The sequence below is a fragment of the Pteropus medius genome, unplaced genomic scaffold (genome assembly GCF_902729225.1).
Source record: "Pteropus medius unplaced genomic scaffold, Ma_sr-lr_union100, whole genome shotgun sequence".
In the NCBI taxonomy this organism is placed as follows: domain Eukaryota; kingdom Metazoa; phylum Chordata; class Mammalia; order Chiroptera; family Pteropodidae; genus Pteropus; species Pteropus medius.
The window spans coordinates 36,169,487-36,189,248 of NW_024344378.1; the positions used below are offsets into that span (position 1 = coordinate 36,169,487).

At 33.5% G+C, this 19,762-nt stretch overlaps 2 protein-coding genes across 15 annotated transcripts in view; one reads left to right on the plus strand and one right to left on the minus strand.

The window, feature by feature from the left end:
• The window catches only part of PHYHIPL (phytanoyl-CoA 2-hydroxylase interacting protein like), a 51,031-nt gene extending 43,467 nt beyond the window's left edge, over positions 1-7,564 (plus strand). Inside the window, exons 3-5 of the mRNA XM_039871861.1 lie at positions 745-919; positions 4,266-4,383; positions 6,322-7,564. Coding sequence (XP_039727795.1) covers positions 745-919; positions 4,266-4,383; positions 6,322-6,856 — 828 coding nt within the window. The 3' untranslated portion in view covers positions 6,857-7,564. The remainder of the gene's footprint in view (positions 1-744; positions 920-4,265; positions 4,384-6,321) is intronic.
• FAM13C (family with sequence similarity 13 member C) overlaps positions 7,368-19,762 on the minus strand; it is a 141,697-nt gene continuing 129,302 nt past the window's right edge. For 7 of the 14 annotated variants that reach the window (XM_039871854.1, XM_039871851.1, XM_039871852.1 and 4 more), the window contains 4 exons: positions 15,283-15,378; positions 13,756-13,955; positions 12,145-12,246; positions 7,372-8,915 (listed from right to left, as the gene is read on the minus strand). In XM_039871854.1, coding sequence (XP_039727788.1) covers positions 8,792-8,915; positions 12,145-12,246; positions 13,756-13,955; positions 15,283-15,378 — 522 coding nt within the window. In that variant the 3' untranslated portion in view covers positions 7,372-8,791. Of the gene's footprint in view, positions 8,916-12,144; positions 12,247-13,755; positions 13,956-15,282; positions 15,379-16,064; positions 16,174-19,006; positions 19,119-19,762 lie in introns of those variants that run through there. The other 7 variants (XM_039871860.1, XM_039871857.1, XM_039871848.1 and 4 more) reach the window with 4 other exon arrangements.

The following is a 19,762-nucleotide window of genomic DNA, read 5'->3' on the forward strand; positions in this document are numbered from 1 at the left end:
TCTAAAATTGTCCGTGACACATAGGCTCCACACAAAAACTTGTTCATGAATGTTCATAGCAGCATTATTTATAATAGCCAAAAAGTGAAAAGAAACCAAATGTCTATCAACTGATAAGTAAACAAAAGCTAGTATATCCTTACAATGGAATATTATTCAGCAATAAAAATAAGTGAAGTACTTATATAACATACTTGAATACAAATGAAGCAAATGTCACCTCATTTATATATAAAACTAATTCATTTATTTTAAAATATTTATTTTTAAAACGTTCTCTCCCTTTAAATATAGAATACTTAGTAATGGGCTACTCAGAATTATTGAGTAGTATATATTAAACAAATGTAATTTTAAATACTAAATCTATTGAATTTTATTTCATGTTTCTGTTTCATTTTATCATTTACTATTAGAATGTTGCTTTATAAGGAGTGTGCAGAAAAGAACATTATCCTGGAAATCAAGAAAACTAAAATCCAAGTACATTTATGTCATTAACTAGCTATATGACCTTGGGCATTGTCTCTTGATCAAGTTGGGCCTTAATTTTTACATCTGAAGAGTAAGAGATTGGAATATAATAATTGTTAAATATCTTTAAACAGGACAATTCTATCATTAGCTAGGCATTTAATAAGTTCTTTTACGTTGTTTATAATGATTCAAGTTATACTGCTAAATTAACTTATTTCTTTTGTTCATTCCTTCCTTCTTTCCTTTTTTCTGTTCTTCCTTTCTTAGGATGTTCCAACAAAATTAGTGGCAAAAGCTGTTCCCTTGCCAATGACTGTCCGTGGGCACTGGTTTTTGAGCCCAAGAACTGAGTATACAGTAGCAGTGCAGACAGCCTCAAAACAAGTTGATGGTGATTATGTTGTGTCTGAATGGAGTGAAATTATAGAATTCTGCACAGCAGGTAAGAGAACTATGTACAAATACAGAAAAAAAAAATCTTGTTTAATAATTCCTGGGAAACTAATTACAGAAAAAAAATACGTCTTTTTGTAATTATAAGTTGTCGTGTATCACATTGCACATTTTTGTGTTGCTAGTAGCATTATGTAACAGAACAATGTTGTATTGATTGGAGGGAACTGAGGTTCTCAGAAAAGCTGGGTAATGGCATTAAATTAGTTCTTTGCTGCATGCGTAGTTTGATTTAAGTAAAAGCTTTGGAAATAAAAATTGATGCAGTTTAAAAATATATTCAGTAAATTTTGAGAGAGTTTTGTTGTTGTTGTTGTTGTTGTTGTTGTTTTTGCAGGTATTAAAAGGAAGAAGCCAGAAACATCCTTCTCTAATTTGGCAGTGGGGGAAGGCAAATCTCAATGAATGTACCTAACCAGAAATGTTACTGAATTTTTTTTAACTCGAGTGCTGAAAATCTATCTCTAGGGTCGTGTCGCACGTAGCTTTTCTTCACTAGTGAATACCTCATAGCCATTTGGTTTGGGATATCTGATGTGGAGAGCCCATCCCCTTTGATCTTGAACTGTACCTTAACATTCTACTGGATTGGAGATTTCACCTTCCATCTCATTTGTTTATCTGTTTATTCATTCAATCAAGAAACAAATATTTATTGAGTACTGAAATAGGTGTTGAAAGGATACAAAGATATCTCTACCTGAATACATGTCATCTTCTCTTTTTGTCTCTTAAAATGGTACTTTGTTTCCTTTCTGTCTAGGTGATTGTTTCCTCTAAAAAATTGTAGAGAATGGCTGAGTGTTTGTTTAACATAAAGGAGCTTGTAGAAAAAGTCTTAAAAACAATTCCCCTCACCTATTGCAGGTTGCTTAGCAACTTTCCTCAGCTGAGGCATCTTTCAGATAAATCAGCGATTATCCCCCAACCTCATACTTGCATTATTTTAGACTCAGTACCTGCTTAGCTACTGCTTTATCTCAGTATCTTCTTGTTTCTTAATCTCAAACTCAGTATAAAACTTCTCCTATATATATGCTGAATGGATAAAATTTAATTCTATGTTATTTTGGTTTTATCTTCAACCTTTTTATGTAGTCCGTGAGAAAGTTGCTAAGGATTGCAGTATCCTTGATTGCTAAGGATTTCAATGTTTGAGAATAAGGAAAATAACCTCTCTTCTACTATATTACCATATTTCTCCCTATCTTTCTTGTTATTGTTAAGATCCACCATTTTATATACCACTAAGAAAAGATACTGCCAGTGAAACTATGAAACAGTGTTTTCTTACCACATTTATTGTCAGACTCATGTCAGACATGCTAAAATGTTAAAAATACATTTAGAATAGATAAAATATTATATTAATCATAGGCCAGTAATTAATGATGAAATAGCTAAAGATTTTCATTTACTATTAATTTTCTATTAATAGTCAAATTTTCATCGACATAACTTTTACCTATATTTGATGTGTCATGTTGGAATTTATATATCCCCTCAATTTTTTTCCCGAATTAAAATTCCTTGCTGGAATCTACCTCATGCTTACTTCTCTTACTGCATGTTTTTCACTTTCTTTTATTGTGTCCTCCCAGGGAAATTTAATTAAGACACAGAAAGAGACACAATCTCTTTTGACATTGTTTGAATCCATGCTATTTTCCATAGGACTACACCAAACAGTAGCATAGTATTTGCCTGCCCATTAAAAACTATAATATACTTGCTAAAACCTCACTTGACATTAGGGAAAGGTTTGAAATATTATTTCTTTTTCATCTTAAGGAAGACTTTTGGCATTTCTAGTCCAGAACTTATCTATATCTCTATTGATCGATATACACACATACTCTTTTCTACAATTTATTTAACAATATGAGCATATGTTTTATTTCTATGTATATTAAGGAAAATCTTATGTCTTCTTATTTTCATTTAGAGTGATCTCCTTGTTACTCTTCTATTTAACTACAAGCATCTCATAATTCTTCTAAGGATGTTATGGGGTAAATAATGAGGAAAATGCCAATTTTTAAATATGCCACAATATTTTTCTATAAATTATTTTGCATGTTTATTTCCATGAGTAAAATCTAAGAGGAACTTAAGTTGTTCAAAGCTTGTTTCAGTTTATCAAAATAATTCAGAGACTGTTTCACATAAGCTTTATCATCAATAACCTTGGCGCTGTAAATTTTGAGAAAGCTGTTGCGTATGAATTGTCTTTCACTCTGAAATGAATTGTCATTCATTCAACATTTACTGAGCACATACTGTGTGCTATGCACTGTGCAAAGTGTTGGAAATAAAATAAAATAGAATATCACTAATCTACTTCTAGTCTAGTCTATGTAAGAGATAAAACCTTGTGCTTACCCCAGAATAAGTCATAGTCGTCTATATATTTATCTCTTCCCCTAAACTATGAGTTCTTTGAGAGGAAATACACACACACACACACACACACACATATATATATATATATATATTATATATACCTTTTAACCTGATCATCTAATTTCGAATGGTACCTGGTAAATCATATGTTCTAACTAAAGAAATGTTTGTTGAGCCAGTGAAGCAGTGGGTAAACAAACCATGAGCAATGCAATTAGGTTGCTTTTATTTGGAAAGTCTTATAATTTTTCTAGACCAAATTTTTTTGCTCAGATTCTGTTACACGGGAATTTGACAACAATCCTCAATTTCAAAACAAAAAGTTGGTAAAAGATAGGGTTACTTTAAGACATGCTTTAGAGACTTTCAACAGTCTTGTGTACCCAGAAACCATCAACTCAGGACCAGAGACCTAGTTTCTAAGATACTAACTGTATAAACTTTAGGCAAATCATTACACTGTGACAAGTCACAACTTCTACATCATTAAAATGGTTCTATTTAATCTACCTTGCCAATCTCATAGATTTAGGGAGTAAATTAAGTGAACATTATTATTGCTACTCCTTTAAATTCTATTTGCTCTTGATTGCAAGTTATAAGCTTCTTTTACTCAGTTTATCAGCTGATTGAAGAAAAGCTTGTATGGTACTGAAGGACAATACTTGAGTTAGGCAGAGCCTCTATTCCTTATTGCACATTTTTGTTTCAGGATCTTTCAAAGAGTGAAAAAAATGCAAGAGTATTCTAAAAAACAACCATAAACCATAACAAAAATATTTTTGTAGAAAAAAATGTGCCACACAAAGACAATGTTTTCTTTGTTAAATGTAATTTCCTGCTAAGATGAATTTTAATAATCTTCAATTTATTAAGCATGTAGTTGGTACTTTTGATAATATATTTTTAATAACAGACTTCTTTTATTTCAGACTATTCAAAAGTTCATCTAACACAACTGTTGGAGAAGGCTGAAGTGATTGCAGGACGGATGCTAAAATTTTCTGTTTTTTATCGTAATCAGCACAAAGAATATTTTGACTATATTCGGTAAGAATCAAATGTATATATCTGTGTACAAATATATCTATATATTTGGTGATTTGCTTTACTAAATGCCATCCCAAATTCTAAACTTAGATTTTCCTTGACTCTAATTCTGTGAAATAGCAGTTTTAGTTTTCTTTTTAAAATAATTAATTATACTCTGATTTTATTTCCTAGAATAATTAAGTGGAAAAAGTCAGATCAGGGGATTTTTCCATTTCTTTAGATTCCTTATTGTAATCTGTTGTAATACCAATTCCTGTCTATTTGAGTGAAAGATCTTAAATCTCTAGGATTTAGACTGGTGAACATTTCATGTACATACTCCTCTAATTCTCAGTAACTCAGTACCTTCTGTCTCATATCGGCTACTGAGTTTTCTCTTCTTGTGGATCTCTTTAAAACATTAAAAATGAAAAAATATAAGAGTGATTATTTCCTGAAATATTATGGTGAATCCAGTGGGATTTTCAGGCTTCACCTAAGTAGAAATCTCTCAGCCATTATCTTGGATTAATTATTCACAAGGACAGTCTACTTTGTTTACTTTTGAATTCTAGTGTTCAGCTAGTATTTATAAGATAGCCTCTGTTTATCCCAGGAGCAGTTTCCAAGAATTCAAAAGAATTTTATGCCACAGGTATTTTTAGTATTTACAGTCCTTTCACATTTGTAGAAGAAAATTTCAGGAGAGTAAATAGGCAGATGTGTTTTTTAAAGTGAGACTAAGCCTTTTAAAATGATAAATCCTATATAGGTTCTAAAACTTTTACACAGTAATTCCTATAATTTGTCATTTTTAAAAGCCTTGGTTTCACTTTAAACTCTTAAAGGTTCGTAAATTGACAGGATTGTATGTGAAAGAAATTTAGGAAACTTTGTTATTTCATTCCGCTCTAGTTTTTCTTAAATCAAAACCACGGTTCCAGATTTAAATCAGCTCCAAGCTGTGGAAAATACAAAAGGAATCATAGAAAGAGAAATGAATTTAGGCATCTGTGTTGTTCAAATGAAGTGCTTTGCAATATTATATATTTTTACATATTTCGATGGCGAAAACTTTCTTGCCTTATACTTGAATATCCATCCTATGAATACTGAGTTTTGTCCGTAATTCTTTTATCTGGTAAATTATCTACCTTTGAGTCCATATAATTCATGGTGGATGCCATTCACCTAATTTAGAGTACAGAGATACAACACAAATTATTGTATTTCTCAATATTGTTGAATGGAAATGACTGTATATACTCACCAACAAAGGTATTTCTTTATATTTAAGCATACAATTTAAAAACAAAAAGGATCCACTATTGCTATTTTTTTTTTTTTTAATAAGAAATACAATAGAATAAATAAATACATCTTGGTATTAGGTTTAGATTTTTGGAATATTGCCAGTGTCTATTTTAGGTGACCACTGGAGGTCAGTATTTCTCTGATTTTCTCTGTTCTTTGGGCGGGAACTGGTCTGTTTTCAGGTGCTTAGATGCTCTAAAATTTGCTTCATCTGTTTTCAAAAATTCTTCCAAGAAGAAAAAACAATAGAGAGAGAACATGGAAAATAAAAAAGTTATTGTATATATTGTACGGTTGATTCCAGTATACTAGTATGAAAGTTGTTTTATTTACTAAAAAGTAAATCTATTTTTGTTGAATTTTCCATGATAGTTGTAAAATCCATGTAAATTAGTTTGTTTTTTCTGACCAGGAAATTTATTATGTTAAAGACCTCCAAGGTCTTTACATCCTTAGCTTAAGGTCAAGGCTAGAACTTAGCCATCTATAGATAATGTCAAAGATGCATTCTCCTTGATGTGATAATAGGATGAGCATTCCAACTTCTAATAGCAGACAGTTGACTTTTAGGCCTACTCAAATCTATAAATCAATAGCTTTACCACTGTTGTACCAAGCATTGCACATTTTTTTCTCTTGCAGAGAACACCATGGGAATGCTATGCAGCCCTCTGTCAAGGATAACAGTGGTAGCCATGGATCTCCTATCAGTGGAAAATTAGAAGGCATTTTCTTCAGCTGCAGCACTGAATTCAATACTGGGAAGCCGCCCCAGGATTCACCCTATGGAAGATACAGGTTTGAGATAGCAGCAGAAAAACTTTTTAACCCCAACACTAACTTATACTTTGGGGACTTCTACTGTATGTACACTGCTTATCATTATGTGATTCTTGTTATTGCTCCTGTGGGATCACCAGGAGATGAATTTTGTAAGCAGCGCCTTCCTCAACTAAATTCCAAGGATAATAAATTTTTGACCTGCACAGAAGAAGATGGGGTGCTGGTTTACCACCATGCCCAGGATGTCATTTTAGAAGTCATTTATACTGACCCTGTGGATCTTTCTCTGGGCACCGTGGCAGAAATCACTGGTCATCAGCTCATGAGTTTGTCTACTGCAAATGCAAAGAAAGATCCCAGCTGCAAAACCTGTAATATCAGTGTTGGACGTTAATGCCCACTTTCTTATGCAGTCCCTTTCTTTCCCTTAGGAGCATTGATTCTCTGTCGTCCATTTTCATTACCAGATGTTTTCCACTGAAGCATGCACATGCCGCTATCACCAAAAGCAAACTGCCGCTTTTCAAATTTCATTCAGAGCCGTTTTAGTGTTTCCTATTCCCTACCCTTTCCACTACTTAATCCTAAATTCTACATTCTGACACTTTATTGCCTAGATGCTGCAATGTTTTTATTTTTCCATTATGCCAAACATAACAAAACAATTATATAAACTGCTTTAGCAAAATACAAAATAATGGCTTATAAATGGTGTTTGAATATGCATTCATTTTAATCTACTGAACAAATATTGGGATAACTCCAAACCGCATGAAAGGGTGTAATTGCAGCATGAGTTAAATCTTGAAGCCTAGAATTGTCAGCACTTCCAACTTGTTGTTTGACAGTGTTATTTATGTTATTTATATTAGCTAACAGGAAACAACTACTGTGTTTCAACATAATAAATATAATAGAAAAATATTTTATTTGTATTGTTGTATAAAATATTTACAGTCATATAGAATATAGTTACATTTTAATAGCAATTGTATACATGTCACGAAACCATTTCCCTTATCAAAGATGTAGTTTGTAAACCTCAAATAGTTGTGTATCTGTCCTGTTACAAGTAGATGACTTTAAACAAATTTATGAAGGACATTATTCTGATTCATAAAAGTTACAAAATATCAGGTAAATACAGAGAAAACAATAAGCCTCTGAAATAGTCAATATTCTTCCCATCCAAACTATATGAAAATGTGAATTTGTTCTACATCATGCTTAAACATTACAGAAAATAGAAATACAAACATGGTTGGTACAAGAGAAAATGTCAACCTTTTACTTTTTACAAAAGCAGAAATAAACACGTTTTAGTATAAAATAACAAAACAACATACACTAAAGTTGATGAAGCAAATAAAATATTCTGGCTTCTTTTCCAAGGTATCATAGCAAACAATTTTCAAACCTTTCATTTTGTACAGAATGACGAATAGCTATAGCTCATGAGAAAGTTTTTTGACTTAACAAAGGATAGACCTTGGAACATTAAGAAAATGCATATTCCCAATGGAAAAATAGTTATATAATCTTAGTTATAGTAAACAAAAAGATTAGCAATCATAACTATGATCACATTAAATTATATACTGCAGACACTTATCTATCCAAAATACCTATTTTCAAATTTTAATACAATATTTTATTTTAATATAAACATCTGCCAATTATAGACAAAGATAATTCACAAAGTACATGCTATCAGAATGAACTTTGGTAATCAGAAATGTAAAATTTCAATTAACAGATAAAATAATGTACTATTTTTATATAGAAATAAAAAATTAGCAGTGACACATTCTAGTATATTTTAGGGTACTGAAAGTCTAGCAGACGGGACAAGGTAGTAGATTTTTTTTATTACTTAAAAATCTATTATAAGTTTCAGATAAATTACATTCTTACTATCTGTATTCCGTCCTATGTAAAAAGAAGAGTTTATTTTCCTCCTCTTAAGTTTTTGAATCATGCTTTTTTCCATACATCAACATAAGCAATCTTTGGACACTAAATAGACGTTACTAAGTGGCCCATTGAACAAGTGGATGCTATGTGTTATTGAGATGTTTTCCAAAATAATTATAATGTTTTCTCCTTGGCATGGAGGAAGTTGAATTTTTTTTCCAATTATCCTGTTACTGTACTTCCACCCTTTTTAAATCCCTCTCATTTATAATTAGATTTGCCATCCCTTCTTAAAAACAGCTAATACTACCACTAAAGTGCTTCAGTTTTTGGTATGTCAAAACTACTTACTTAGCAAGAGTGGCAGAGGAAAATAAACTTTATCTTGAAAGTGATCACAAATATTTCTTGAACCTCAGATAGTTTTGGCCACATCTTGCTTGCTGATTAGGACCTCTAGTAGTCTCAGTTTGGCTTTTATGTGCTTGTATTCATAGTACTCATCTGCCATTGGTATCCTATCTTCCTTTTGTGGACTTCTGCAAAACAAAAAATACCATCTATTAGTTCAGAATAAATCAAGTCATTATAAATCATTTTATAATTCTTACTTGAGAAAGTACAGGGAAGTAGTTTCCACCTAGTTTTTGCATCATGTCTTTTTCACCTTCCCTTTCACCTTCATTCATTCCTTCTACCATGTGTTAGTAGGTTTCTACATAATAGTACCCTTCAAGAACTTGAGTGTCATAGGTGTTTTGCAAATATATGGTCCAGTGCATATAACAATATGGCAAGTGAAAAGGTCAGAGGTAAAAAAAACAGAACCCTCAGGCATTCCTTGTCTTGTCATTCCCCCATTATCCATGCCACAGTTCCATGCCTATGCAGAATGTTCTACCTTTATAGTGATAGTTGTTTAAAATATTAAGTAAAAATACTACAGAAATCATATTAACAAAAATAATTTATAAATTTATGGTGATCGGAGAAAAAAGTTCAATAGCTACCTTACAAACATGAAATATTTCCAGGTTTTCTTATAATTATACCTGTTTCTGCTAATGTGTAGAAAGTAGAATCACTGAGAAGTTCCTTGATTGAAGTAATTTATGAGTCTAAATTTCAGTGGTTCTCTTTACATCTAATTCTACTAAGACTAGACATAAGACAGTGAATAGATTTTTATACATATGCATTCTAAATGTTCTTGCCATTTACTTTGAACAACAATTAGGTATCATCTGGAGTTAAAACCATTTGCCTTCCAACAAAAATATCTTGCCAGGACATTTTCTTTAGTCTACAGGGCAATAATTGCTTTAGGATCTCAGAAGCCTTTTGCTCCTTGGCTGATAAGGTAGCTAATTGCTTTTAAAACATTTTCACCTATGACTTTGAAATACAAGGAGTAGCAAACAGATGAAGTCATCACAATTGCTACTGAATATAAACATAAATACTCTTCAATATCAGTATGGCTGAACATGGATAAAAATCAAACATTTAATGTCTTATGTATGCCCCCTTCTATTTTCCCAGTATCATAAAAGTTATATCTCTTACAAATAAAAAAAGGTTATTCCCAAAAATGTAGTTATCTACTCGTGTTGTACCACTATTCACTGCCCTGCAATTTTTAGTACAGAACTCAGAATGGTACACAAATCTATAGGCAGGGCTCCTCTTAAATGTCTAAATTATATAACATAATTCCTTTGCCTCCATTCTGTACTATGGCCCAGACTTATCAAACTGAGTGTCTAAAAACCACTTTAATTTTTATACACAAATCTAAGTGAAGAAATGGTCTAATTTATTGGGAAACATGAATAATCCATTATGTAACTTTTCCCTGCATACTCCGTTTTCCTAATAAATAAGAGTGCATTGACCAGAATAAAAAATTTTTCTAGTATTTCCTGAAGCAATTTCCCATTATATAAAACATGCTAAAGTGCTTCTTAGCATAATTCCTGACTCATAATTGTTAATGTCAAATCTATATGATTATGCCTCTTGTATAGTAATTATAAGAACATTTACAGCACCTTAAAATTTTTAGTAAGCCATTTGCATGATTATTTTACCTTATGGATAGTTAGGTCTTCCTAATAAAATGTCTTAAGAAAACAAGATTAAGATCCATATTTCCTAGCCATTCAACCATTTATTTTTGGTTGTAACATATCACCACTTTTGCATTTAGTGTAAGTGTATTACCACAAGAGGGCATACAACCTCAGTCAAATATAGACATATCTGAAATGGGTTTAGGACTCACAGCTGAAGTAGAATACTGTATGTAGCACTTCCCTCTATGTCGGAAGGCATGCCAAGTACCATGGCAGATCCATTAGGCAGGACTACTAGTACACTGAGAAGTTCTCAAACTCTTTAAAACAGACTCCTGGGTTTAGATAGGTAAAAATGTAAAAGTTGTATGGAAATTTTATAAAGGAAAAAATAGAAATGGAAAAAGAAAACAGGAAATTATGTTTTATACTAAGTTTAATAGCCACACAACATCCTTACTAGATTAGTTAATATCAGCAAAAAGGTAAGTAACCTGGACTTGTAGCAATGAACTGGAAAGAAAGATTCCAGGCAGAAAACTAGGTGGGTTATTTGCTGAATGCAAAAAGTTTCTGACTTAGGTCCAGTCCTAGTGAACAGCTCTGAAGGACTGAAATGAAAAAGCTGCTGACCTAAGAGGTGAGTAGACCAACCTTTTAAGATGCTTTAGAAAATAGTCTCTCTCCATCAGGGCAACCCTCAGTTTGCTGAAATGAAAGCCATTCAGGAAAGGCAAATACATAGATGAAGAGGAATACCGAGAAGCCAGTGCATCACTGACTCCCACCTCTGCCACCTTAATAACTCTGTGACTTTTGAACTGCTGTTCCTTCACATACCAGTCCGTTTTGTTCCCCACTTGGCAACACTGTGACTTTTGGAAAATTATATTCATTATTATTATTATTTTTAAGACTGACATCCCATATAACAGCTATACTTCCAAAGCATCCCAGAAAGTCCAGTTATTTCTTCATAGAAACAGGCTCAGAATAGCTAAGAGATTTGTCATTGTCTCTTCCAGAAGTAGATTACTAACCCTTATCTCATGATTTTTATATATATATATATATATATATATATATATATATATATTGTTGTTATGTTGATGATACACTAAAATTTAGAGAAAACTAATGGAGCGCAGAATGAGACACTTGAGTTGACATAGAAAAAGAAAGGACAAATGGAGGATTAAGCTAAATATTTAAGGGATAGAAAGAATAGCTATGAACTTTTGACCAAATCCTAAAATAAAATAACTAAGGGTATCCTGAAGTTTAAAGGATATATTTAATGGAAAGAAAGAATTATTTAATAAACTAGAGAATAACTTGTGGAACTAAGTAACCAAGAACAAAGAAGTTATGTAGGCTGAAAAATCAATTTTTTAAAGGTTTAGATAGACTGAATAGTTACAGCGATATTTATTATTTAAAGTTAGGGATTTGGGGAGTTCATCCTTTATTTTTCAAACCTTTTTTTTCATACTTGATAGCTACAGCCTCCCATAAAACGTACCTAACTAATGGCATTAACAGAATGTTGCATTAGACAAATCCTGGGTCTAAGTCACTGTGGAAATTATTTACATCTTGTATAACGTCACTGTTCCTCAAAAAATTCTAGCTCATATTTAACAATAGTTCTCTAGGAAATATTAACTTAAAATATACCTCCACCCACACTTACCTTCCCGTTTGTTTAAAAAACTGTTCTTCAAATTCTCTTAAGGCTTTCCGAAGTCTCTTCTTGTCAGCCCTAGTTTCTCGGAGATGGTCAAGAAGTACAGGCCTATATCAGGTAAAATATATATTTGCCGTTACTGAGCTCTGAGATAATTGAGAGATCATGAACAGATTTATGTGTTCAGCAAAAGCATATTATGATATTTAGGCAGAAGTGTTCTTCCTAAAAAGGTGTCTTTGAATCAGTATGGCACATATAGAGCTTGACCATAGAGGAGCACATAAGCAGAGGAAGTTATTTGATGAAAACAATGTCATAGGAAAGGAGAGAGGACAGACAGGAGGCAAATAAACTGAATCCATTATAAAAGTGGTGAAGATAAAAGCCATATGAATTGATGAGCAAGAAAGATTTTTTGAAAGAACAGTCATAGTGTTTGGTGATAGAATGAACATGGAGGCACAAGAGGAAAAGATTTTAAAGAAAATTCTACCCTTAATCTAGAGTATGGGGAGAATGGCAAACCCCTAGGAAAGGAAACAAAGACATAAAAGAAAACTACACTGAAAATTCTACTCACTTCATTCAACTAAGACAAGAGAGAGAAAAATCACATACTGTACAGCAAGAATTTTTATCTGGGGAACTAGTGTATGGTTTCAGAGAATGAGACTCTGTGAACTCCCTGAAATTCTATTTAAAAAAAAAAAAAAAATTCCATTGGTTTCCGAAAAGTCCAACACTTAAAATAAGTTCAGAACAGCTGCTTTAGAACTAACCAATCAACTAACCAACAAATAAATGAAAGAAGGGAGGAAGGTAGGGAAAGATGAAGGGAGGGAGGAAGAAAGATTAATTTTCTGCTTCCAAATAGGTCACTCTTCTATGAGCTGAAATCAAGGTACCAACTGATTCCACAAGGACACTAAAATTTCAACTTACAATTTAATTATTGATTTCACCTCATATATTTGTAGGGATTCCATCCCTATCTTGGGCATACATTTACCATAATATACATTAAAGGAAATCTCATAATCCGGCCTGTAATGTACAAACCAAAGGAAAGCCAAATGATCAAGAGAAATGCCAGCTACTGAATGACAATAATGATAATGCTAATGAAAATCCCAAATAGGTCCTGACTGAAGGGCCATTAGGAAACAAAAGGAGGCTCATTTACTTAAGGCCAAGGGGATTCCCAACCGGGAGAAACCATCTTATCTAAATGGCACAGACTAGAATAAAGGCCCTGATAACTGTTGACCCACACAGGATCTCAATTCCTTTGGTCTGGCATTTTCAAAGGCCAGCTTCACTTCACAAACTGCCAAGAGTTAGACTGGTGCCAGGCCCTGCTGAAAAGATGTGCATCTGTAGCAAACTGAATATTGGCATTTATGACATCTTTAGGACCTCATTGGGCTTGGTTCTTCATGGCATCATCTTCTCAATTCTCCAGTTAAGAAGACAACCAGATTATGCTTTTAAGGCTTTCTGGTAGATAGCATTTTTAGAGAGTCTAATAGCTCTTCTGAATTTTGTATGTACATATAAGGTACTACAGACCAGAAGGTGTTAAAAGATGATGCCACACTTAAGATTCGCACTCACATGGTGGCCTCGTGTAAATTGGACATGGAGAGGGCTGGTTGTTTGATTTCTTTCTTTTCATCTGGTAGTAGGACCCTTACAGGCTCAGTCTCATTAGAGTAGGTTAGGTGATCACCACCAGGAAGGTGAGATGCTGGATCTGGCAAAGAAGGTTGTTGGCTTCCCTGTGGACAGTCTTCATCAGAGTCCTCTTCCTCCTGCTTATCGTAGGCAGAGTTAAATAAAGTCACAAAATGCTAAATGTCTCTTGTGGAAGCAAAAACAGGATGGGGAACCATAAAAAGATGCCATGAAAACAGTAGGTGGGCCCTATGCCTACTGAGAACCGAAAAGGAAGCAGCCAAAAGGAACTCTTCCTCAGTTGCATCAAAAAACTTGCAGAAGTTCATGAGCCAAGAGATACCCATGCTGGGCTAAAATGTTCACCACGTTCATTTCTGCTTACTGGGCCAAAGGCGGCAGAGACATCTAAGATGTAGTCCAGTCTGGGCTGCCCTGCCTAGTAATTTCTTTTACCCAGACATTCTAGGTCCCAGATTCATAACACTTATGTGGGTTGGGATCAGATGGACTACAGACACCTTTTGTCATCCAGAAATACCCCAAAGCAGGTCCTGCTGTGGGCCACATTCATATACAGAGGGTACTCAGAAAATTGACAAATTCAGGAAAGAGCCCTACTAAGGCCAAAGCAAAATGGAGTTACTCTTTAACTTGTTCTGGTAATGCTTATCACAACCAAAAGATTTTCTTGCAAGGAAATCCGAAAATCATACCCAATTTAAATTATGCTTCCTTAATGGAAAAATGTCAAAGATTACGAATCACTATTGTCTTTGTCTTTAAAATTGTGAAAGTGTAAATGTACTCAAGTATATTTAAATTTATATTTGTTAATATTTATTCCTTTTTATATTGCTATCTTGAACAAGTGACTGTTGAATATTGATGGAGTAGGATTTGTGGTGCTTTTCTAGTTCTGTATTCTTGTAAATCATTCTTTATTAAAAGTAGTCTAACTCAATTTTAGTATTCATATTTTCTATTGAAATGAATCTACTTATATCTTGTACAGTAATGGCTGAATGGTATCAAAAACAAATGTTGCATTATATCAAGTAACATACTGTCAATTTTCTTAGGAAAGGAGATAAAATAACAGAATAGAAAGGCTATATTTTATCTAGCTGTGCTGTAAATTAGATAATGCCAAACTGAAATCCATCATTTGTTCTACTCAACCAAGCAATGGAAGAAAATGTTAAAACTGCCTTCAAAAATACATTTGCAAAAAAACGAAAACAAAAAAACACTATATATTCCTGTTTCACAATAATTTTAATTATCAGCCACTGTTAAGTATAGTGCTGAGGTTGATGGAGACCACATTTCTACTTTTTGAAAATAACTCGCCTTGTTAGCAGCCAAGAAGGACCCTTTATAACTCTCATAGTGCTGCCTCCCTAACTAAACACCAATACAAAGCATAAATACAGATTTCTAGTTAATGCAAGCATCCTGACTTACAATTGTTGGAATAAGGGAAGGCGCTGACAATATTTGCTTGATAATTCTGCATCGATCATAAAGAGGCTTTATGAGGTTCTTGTCTTGCTTAGTTACCTGAAAAACATGAAATTCATTACTGTTTCTTTCTCAGACAAGAATTAAATCGAGATTTTTAGCAGGCAAAAAAAGTGCGACTCCACAAAGTGAGGGATTATAATAATATAATGAAAAAGCGAAGTCATTTATAAGATACCATATAAAGCGCATGCCACTTTTCTTCTAGAAACAGTTTCTTAAAGGATAGGTCCAAGTTTAGAAAGATGTTTTTTAAAGCTTTCTGAAAGAGTCAATGTGTAAATGGTAAGGAGCCTTTAATTACTTCTTTATTCTTAAAAACACTAATGGATGATTGAGACCTATTGGTTTTTCTTCCTAAACATGTATTTTATCTGGACTTAACATGATAATATTCCCAAACACCAACCTTGCTCAGGTCTTCATCACTACAAGCTTGGATTACACACTAGCTTACTGGCTAGCTCTAGCATAAACTGTTTTAGATAAAACAATTAACTTCTCCAAATTCTCAATTTTCTACTTATACAAGAAGGTTAGAGTTAAAAAGTTCCTTACAACTAAAAAATTTCATAACATCAGGTCCACTAATGCACTCTATTACCCCTCTACTGGATGACCCAACCCTAAGCAGTATTTTTAAGAGGTCACATTGTGCATAAAAATTTAAATTGCTTCCTATTTACCTATCAATGATACATCCCTCTATCCATCCACCTACCTACCTATCTCTCTTATCCAAAGTGACCAAACTCCTCTGCTTGCTTTGGTTTTTCTCCCTGTTGTGTATTTGCTACACACAACCACTCTTTCACTCCAGTCCAGTGGTTCTCACTTGGCAGGTAGTAGGAAGAAAATGGTAGAAATATCAGAAATATAATTGCCCAGTTATCTTTTATCAAAGTACAGATGCCTAAATGTGCTTTTGGCTTTGCCTTCTAGACCCCCTAGAATCTTGAGGGGAAAATAAAATGGCTCAAGCATGTGTATTTTTAATCATTTCTAGTTATTCTCATGCTACCCTACCCCTATCCCAGTTTAGAATCATACTGGCCCATACTGACCTCCCTTTTCTCTGAACTTCTCTATCTCATTATGGGCCTTAACTATTTTCTGCATTTTGTCTTGTCTGCCCAAATAAATGAGAAGTTTCTTGAGAAAAAAAATCACATATTTCTTTAAATTCTCATAGTATCCAACACAGCCCCTTCCCTACTACCAATCTATCAGCCCAAGTTTATATGGAAAATTTAATTTTTAACAATCTTCATATAATCCCACAGACTATAACCAAAGGCTCTTTTCTTTTTAGTAGAAAGAAAGCTCACCTTTCTCTGTAGAAGCCTTTTAAGTATTGCTTAAGTAACCCCAGGAGCCTTTCATTTTTTAGCTCAAATCATCCCTTAAACATTTTTTTAGTCACGACACATCTTTACACACACACACGCACACACACCCCAAACCTTTCATGTGTTCCATTCCATTAGATTTTAATGATAAAGAAAAAAAATCTTAATCTAAATTCAGAAAACATTGAAACAATATTTTTATTCAGTATCTTACTGTGACTTATATTCCATAGAAAGCACTTCAGAAAATGACGCATTTAGTTATTACTGACATCTCTCTACTGCACTATGATTTTTGTGATTTTATTATTAGTATATTTTCCCAATTCTAAAAAAGCTGAATTTAGTCCTAAAAGATAAAAAAGAAGAGTGACCAAAAAGCAAGTTTGAACATGATGAATGACATAGAAAAGTATTTTCCACATTTGCTAGGTGAAAAACAAGGTACATGTACAATGTATGTACTTATCTTTCATTCTAATGATTCCATGTTTTTACTTTTAGTATCATTACCAAAGCAATCCCCAAAAAGAGACAGGAGGGTTCATTCAATGCCAGTAAGTACAAGACACTGTCAAAACTCTAAATTCCATAAGCGCTCATCTTCAAATAGACTTGGATAGGAGGACAGGCTGCCCTGAAAAAAGGTTAGTAGTGAAACTGTGCCAGGAGCTTTCATCTATTCACAGGCTTATGGAGAGAAGCCGTAGGCAGCCTGTTAAGTCATTCTTCATGAAGGAAACTGGCTCTGCTGGATAGGTACCGTAAATCTAAGGGTCAGAAATATATTAGACTTTGCTATGCCTCAGCCACTTTCTGCTAAGAATACGACAATTTTCTCCTTTGAATTCAATGACTCTGTTTCTAAAATGCATCCCCCCTCTGTAATTCTGCATACTGGTGCCTATCTATGGTATGTTAGATATATCTAACTTTTTATTATTGTTATGTGAATGAAGGAAATATGAACCACATTGACTAAACTGAAACAGCCAGAGAAAGATATCCCAGAGCATAAATGGGTATTCAATTTGTAAAGATAAATATAAGGCAATAAACCCCCCAAAGATAATTATCTTTATTTTGTGCTCTTCCATTTTTTATGGCATTAAAAGCAGTGAAACAGAGGAGGTTGAGCAAGAGAGGACTGTGCATAAAACATAATTCGATATGATTTGTTGACAGCTTGACAAATTTTCTATAAAAAACTGGACTCCCTATTCGGTAGGTTATTTGAACCATCAAAGTCTAGAGTAGTAGCCTCCCAAATGATCTGGTTTTCAGGGACAGGACTGCTGCTGAGTGGCCAGCCCAAGTGTATTCCTTTCTGGGACCTGGTCAGAAAATTGTTTGAGAAGAACTGCCACAGTTAAGTGCTTTTACCACCATGCTTCTTTCCCTTTCTCCCCATGGCACTGGTCCCACATATTCTTTCACAGTGTACCACAGAAATTTATAAATAAAATTATTTGACTCATCCTCATGAGAATCAAACAAGCTCCTAAAGAGGGAAGTAAAACTAACAGTCTCCCAATTCTAGATATTTTCCCAATTCTAGAAAAGCTAAATTTATTCCTAAAAGATAAAAAACAAGAGTGACCAAAATGATAATGAGTGAAAGGACTTTGTTAGTCTTTAGCTTTAGGAACTCAAGTCCTGCCAAGCTTTTCCTGTGTCCATGTCGCCCTAGTATATGTGGAACAAGTCTGGCCATCTGAACTAATCAGTCAATCAAGCAACATGGAAAGTCAGTACTGAACATAATCATACAAAGCAACTACTGAAGAGAATGGTTTGGTCAATTTAGACTTCTAAGTAGGGGACTACCAATTAATATTGGCCTTGAAATCAGAGGACATGAATTCAGCTTCAAAAGTACATGCTATTTTTAACATGGAAAATTATGTAATCTCTGAACCTTAGATTCTTAATATGCAGAAAGAATGAGGATCACTTTTAATTATCACATGTAAATATCCTAGGCACAGAGCCAAGCATACTGAATGTTATTTAAGCTATCAAACTAGTTGACTTGAGGTTACTATCAATGTTGTACATTACTAAAAAAGTAATATCATGATGCTATTAAAGAATAAATTTTAAAACCAAAAAAAAAAAAAAAAAAAAAAGAGAAACTCTTTATGTCTTGATATAAAAAGCTATCCAGAATACATAAAGTGAAAACAGGATATATAATTGTATAGGCTGCTATCTTTTGTTTATAGGGGACAAATTAAGAATGTATATTGATGCTTCCTTATGTATGCTTTATATAGAAACTCCAAAAGGATACATAAGACAATAATAACAATATTTACCTGCGTAGGGGTTGGAAACCTCAGAGCTTTTGCTGACAGATGGGATGAGAAGGAACCTTTTTACTGTGTAGCCTTTTATCTTTTCTTTTTGAACTCCATGAGAAAGTATTACCTATTCGACAATTTTTTTTAAAAAAAGATAAGTAGGCAGAACTTTATAATATCTTCCTTTTGCTGCCCTTTACCTCTAAAAGTCTCTCATCTCTCCAATATACAAGAACCCACTAATCAGTAATTAAATTTTTATTTGAATTTGAAAAATAAAATGAATTATTCTTTTTAAAAATCTGCTTCCCCTCTCAAAGATGCGGCATTGGTGAAGGGCAGTAAGAAGCAACAGCCATTACTCGTCTGTCTGCTAATGTGTGCTGTACACCTGATCCCACCTACAGTTCTCTGAAAGGGCAATAAAATGTGGAATCTAAGGAACAAAAAGAACAGACTAATCAAAAACAAATATAGAGGACAATCTGGTGACAGGAGGGGGTTGGGGGGCTAGAAGAATGGGGTAAAGGGTTAAAGAAGTACAAATTAGTAGTTGATAGATGGTCACAGGGATGGGGAGCACGGAATAGGGAATGTAGTCAGCAGTAACGTGATAGCTATGTGTAGAGCCAGAGGAGAGAAAGAGCAATTAGGGGGATTGTTTTATAAACTATAAATGTCTAACCAATGTACTGTACACCTGAAACTAATAAAGTATAATTTTAAAAAATTGATCAGAAGAGTTTAAATAGTACTCAGAAGCCAGCTGTG